General features: G+C 42.9%; 1 protein-coding gene across 2 annotated transcripts; it reads right to left on the bottom strand.

Annotated features, from left to right (window-relative positions):
• Positions 1–2,513: 2,513 nt before the first annotated feature.
• Positions 2,514–4,572, bottom strand: LOC147439561 (chaperone protein ClpB2, chloroplastic-like). 2 transcript variants are annotated; one of them, XM_086485369.1, is made up of 3 exons: positions 4,434–4,572; positions 3,369–4,291; positions 2,514–3,209 (listed from the first exon to the last, which is right to left on the bottom strand). In XM_086485369.1, the coding sequence occupies exons 2-3, from the start codon at positions 3,492–3,494 to the stop codon at positions 2,883–2,885; spliced, it is 453 nt and encodes a 150-aa protein (XP_086341495.1). In that variant the 5' UTR covers positions 3,495–4,291; positions 4,434–4,572; the 3' UTR covers positions 2,514–2,882. The 2 variants fall into 2 exon arrangements, with proteins under 2 accessions (XP_086341495.1, XP_086341496.1); XM_086485370.1 differs by lacking the exon at positions 2,514–3,209 and having other exon boundaries at positions 3,595–4,291.
• Positions 4,573–4,963: the final 391 nt, after the last annotated feature.

The raw sequence follows: 4,963 nt of genomic DNA, 5'->3' as shown, positions 1-4,963 counted from the left end.
CGAAAAAGACATTTTGAAAAACTTTTGACTCAGAGCGAGAGAGAGAGAGAGAGAGAGAGAGAGCGAGAGAGAGAGAGAGAGAGAGAGAGAGTCAGAGAGAGAGAGAGAGAGAGAGAGAGTCAGAGAGAGAGAGAGAGAGAGAGAGAGTCTCTCTCTCTCTCTCTCTCTGACTCTCTCTCTCTCTCTCTCTCGCTCTCTCTCTCTCTCTCTCTCTCTCTCTCTCTCTCTCTAAAATCATAAAACTAGAGATCATTATATCATGTAGGAAACAAAAAAGTTGTTGGCAAAGCAAGAGGATGTCTTTGCTTAGTAAAGTGTGAAAGGACATTCAAGCTTAAAGAGTAGGAGCCATTGGTCATCAGTGAAGAGGCAAGAGAAACTCCACCAATAAATATGGAGGCATCCACTTATCAAAGAATAGTCAGGCCTAAAGGGACATGTTCAAAAGAAGTCTTTTGCATGCCTCCGTCATTCTAGAACCACCATCAAGATAGCTAAGGAGAGCATGAGGTGCTAGATCTCATATTTCCATAAGTGGTAGATGAGCAAGAATGTGCAAACTCACCAAGGGACGAGGAGCATCAAAGAATCCGATGAGCTATAAATAGTTGTTGGAAAAGCCTCTTTGTAATTGAGGGCTCTTATGGCATGCTATAAATAAAGAAACTTGAAAGGACCTCCAAAAGATGGAAGTTTTTAGAAAGATTGGCTTCTAAAGGGGACACTTTAGAGGATCTTGCGATATGGCTTTAGTAAAAAGTAGAATTATGGCAAAGATACCTTTTGTCGCAAAGCGGAAAACGGGACGGTCCGACCGTTAGGCCAGTCTCTAACGCTAGTTTACATAGTAAAAGCAGTCAAAAAGTGAATAGATGAATGCATTTATATGACTATGAGTAAAAGTATTTAACCAATTCTCTTAAAAGAGTTATCCCTCTCGAGTCTCGCCTCAACATCTTTAACTGATCATTGGCTCCCCATTCGTAATGGCTTCTTCTCCTTCACGTTGAGCACCGTCCTGCAAAACAGAGTTGCTAGGAAGAGGAGATGCTCTCGCAGTAGCTTTATGATATGTGCCTTTGTCGCTTCTCACAATGGCTTCTAGCTCACAGTATGCAGAAAAATGGACTCTTTCTTTCTCATTGTTCTTAATAAAGCATAACATCATGAGCTTCCGCTGGGGAGGCACTCCACACCTAGCTAGGTGCGATTGGGGGCAAGGGAGCACCGGCTCAATGGAAGATACCAAAGGATACTAGATCATTGTACATGGATTTGTCTCATAAGCCGATTCCGGCCTTCTGCACACATAATTATAATCTCTCTCTCTCTCTCTCTCTCTCTCTCTCTCTCTCTCTCTCTCTCTCTAAATTACCATCCATATGCAAAAATAGATTATGGGCAATGACATTTCTCGCAAAGAGTTGTTCACTATTACACAAGCTGTCCTGCGGTCCTATCTTGCAAAGAGTCACTCAAAAGGCGCATCGATTTTCTCTTCTAACCTCCTCCTGTTCAGGAGTGAAGTCATTCTTGATGTTAAAAGTTTTCCTTATTTCCTCTGGTGACTTTCCTTTCATCATGTTTGCAACACACTGGAATGTCAAATTCAATATATATTCTGGATGTTGAGATAATTGGCAACCAGGATAAGATCGAACAGGGTGGCCTCGTCGACTTTGAGGAATTCCTCATCCCAGGTTTTGATGTCTTCTTCAACATGACTCTCTCTCTCTCTCTCTCTCTCTCTCTCTCTCTCTCTCAACCAAACACCTTTGCCTTCACCTTGCCATATAACTTGTACAGGCAGGGATCCATATCCAGCTCTAAGGCAATCACGGTGGGAGGAAGGGCTCCATAGAGTTGGCAATGCCCATATCAATCGAGACAGAATAGTGATGGGATAGGGAGGATCCATGGTTGCTATCCAGGCAAGCAAAGGAAAGAAACAATGGATGAAAGAAAATTCACACAGAATTATGTAATGAAAGGAGGGGAAGCATACATGTTCATGTGGACGTAGGTGTGAGTAGCTCGAGAGTGGAGGGCAGTGCATGCATTGCCACCCTGTTTTGAGCAATTTAAAGAACCATGTATGTAGAGCAGAGAGTCCAACCGTTGATGATGTTGCTGAGGAATGAGACGAGGTTGAAAATTACGGTGAAGAGAATGATTCATTATAGAAAGAGGTATACCACCCTAGATAAACATGCTATGTGGATGGTTGGATGAGGCTACCGCTCTTTTAACACATGATAGCTGCTTCTTTATACGGATGTCGCATGGTGAACTCACATAACGATCACTATTTTGAGTATCCAGTCACAGTATTTTTAAACAAACATTGGGAGAAAAATATCTTTAGTTAAGCCCAAATGGGGCAGGTGACACTATGGCCATGCCCTTTTGGCAGGCCAAAAGAATTTCATAAACAACTAAGTAGTTCGTCTTTCTAGCCAAAAGCTCAATGAACTGCATAGAACAATGCGCACATAACAACCAACCAACACAACCAAGGTAAACTGTGACATCCTTTACTAAACCTTTACAAGGAGGCCTTACTGTGTCAGTATCATATCACCATATGCTACATCTTTCCCCTTTCTCCATGTCTGCATAAGGAGTACAACCACTCTATCAAGCTTTCACTTGACAGCAGGTACCAATGACCCAATGCATGTCCATGTATGTATACATTGAATTTTTCACCTTGCACGCATTGAAAACTTCACAAAATCTCAGCTAGAACCTCTCCCTTTCTTCGAGCTCCCCTTTGACTTGTAGACAAGCTCTACATTGTTTACAGAGTACATGAAAGATGACTTCAGTCTCCTTGCTCGTACATCCCTCAGTATACACTTCGTAAGCAACAGTCATGCTGCTCAGCTTTGCGCTAATGCAACCCCTTCAACATCTTGGATACTACTCTCTGGTGCTGATAGTTTCTTGAACACCAGCTTCTGCTGAGGTAGCTGACCGCCAGCAAAAGCAGAAACCTCTGTATCAATAAACACCGTGTCATCTTCCTTATACTCTCCTCGCAATATACCTTTCGCTAATTCATTCTCCACATAGTGCTGAATAACTCGCTTGACTGGCCTTGCTCCATAGTTAGGATCAGAGCCAAGGCTACCGAGCAGTTGCACAGCACTCTCACTAACTTTGGTAGTAATTTTCTTGTCTTTTAACCTCTCTTGCACCCGCACCAACTGTTTCACAAGAAAACATATGTAAGACTTTCAAATTAAATCCATTGAGCACAAGAACAAAGGTCATCCACACATTTTGCCATGGCCCAGTCTACCACATTTCAACAGGACCCACAACCATGTACCTTGCTTAGTCCAAAAAGAAGAACCAAAACACACCTGTAACTTCACAATGCTATTGATCTGTTCACGATCCAATGGTTGGAAGTCGATGTACTCATCGATGCGGTTCATAAATTCAGGTCGAAACGTAGCCCTCGCCACCTCCATCACCCGGTTCTTCATAGCCTCGTAGTGCTCTCAGCTGATCCATTACCAGTGTCCATATTCAAAATGTACTGAGAACCTATATTTGATGTCATGATGATAATTGTGTTTTTGAAGCTAACTTTCCTCCCCTGTGCATCTGTCACCCTTCCATCATCCAAAACCTGGAGAAAGATCTTGAATACATCTGCATGAGCCTTCTCGATTTCATCAAACAGTACAACAGAATAGGGCCTTCTCCGCACAGCTTCTGTGAGCTGCCCTCCCTCCTCATATCCAACATAACCAGGAGGTGCTCCAATGAGGCGCGAGACAGCATGTTTCTCCATGTACACTCATATCAATCCTGATGAGGGCATCCTCAGTATTGAAAAGATACGATGCCAGAGCCTTGGCAAGCTCCGTTTTACCCACGCCAGTTGGACCCATAAACATGAAGCTAGCAATTGGCTTGTTTGGATCTGCAAGCCCAGCTCGTGAACGCTGGATAGCTTCAGCAACGGCTTTAACTGCTTGATCTTGTCCAACAACTCGCTTGTGCAGCTCCACATCTAAATACAGAAGTTTCTCTCTCTCAGATTGCTGGAGTTTTGCGACGGGTATCCCAGTCCACTTACTGACAATCTCAACAATGTCATTATCCGTCACCTCCTCCCTAAACATAGGCTTGCCCTTATTTTGATACTCATCCAGAGCCTTTTCAGCTGCTTCTAGCTGCCTCTGCAATGCCATCAAGCTCCCATACTTGAGCTCCGCCACCCTGTTGAGATCATAATCTCGTTCTGCTTGCAAATTTCAATATTCACCCTGTCAACCTGCTCAAATGTAAATAATAACAGAGCAAAACATCAGATTTGAAATGACCAACCAAACAAATCCTGCCCAGCTACAAGTAAACTCTAAAGTACAGACAGAACACAGCATCATAAAACAGGGCAACCACCATGTATGATGTACCTCTTCTTTAATCGACTGTATGCGGGTCATGACCGACTTCTCATGCTCCCACTGTTCTGTAAGCTCTTTCTGTCTTTGCTTCAAAATTTCCAGCTCAGCTTCAAGCTTAGTGAGCCTGTCTCGGGAGGCTTTATCAGTATCATTCATGAGAGAAAGGCGTTCCATTTCAAGTTTCAAAACTGATCTGTCAATTTCATCAAGAGCAGTAGGCTTTGAAGTTATCTCCATCTTCAACTTTGCAGCTGCTTCATCAACTAGATCAATTGCTGGAACAAAGAAGCAACAAACACTGTTAAGGAAAATCAAACAACAACTCGCTCCTCCTCTGCCTTCTACTACCTCAAAAGAAAAGCCAAGCATTTAATTCACCTTTCTCACACCCATTGTTCACAAAACAAAAGTAAATCTCTCTTTATCAGCATCCATTTCATAAGTAATTCTGAGGTATTAGCAAGGACAACATTATACATCACTCTTCTCTTCATGTGCTCCCTGCCTGAAGCGAAGCAAAAATCAAAGATCTACAAGTT

The sequence above is a fragment of the Adiantum capillus-veneris genome, chromosome 16 (genome assembly GCF_014529385.1).
Source record: "Adiantum capillus-veneris isolate H3 chromosome 16, ASM1452938v2, whole genome shotgun sequence".
NCBI classification, from domain to species: domain Eukaryota; kingdom Viridiplantae; phylum Streptophyta; class Polypodiopsida; order Polypodiales; family Pteridaceae; genus Adiantum; species Adiantum capillus-veneris.
This window is presented reverse-complemented; position numbering and strand designations above follow the sequence as displayed.

Coding starts and splice junctions, on each gene's coding strand:
- LOC147439561 (XM_086485370.1), bottom strand. CDS start 4,208: ATGGCATTGCAGAGGCAGCTAGAAGCAGCTGAAAAGGCTCTGGATGAG.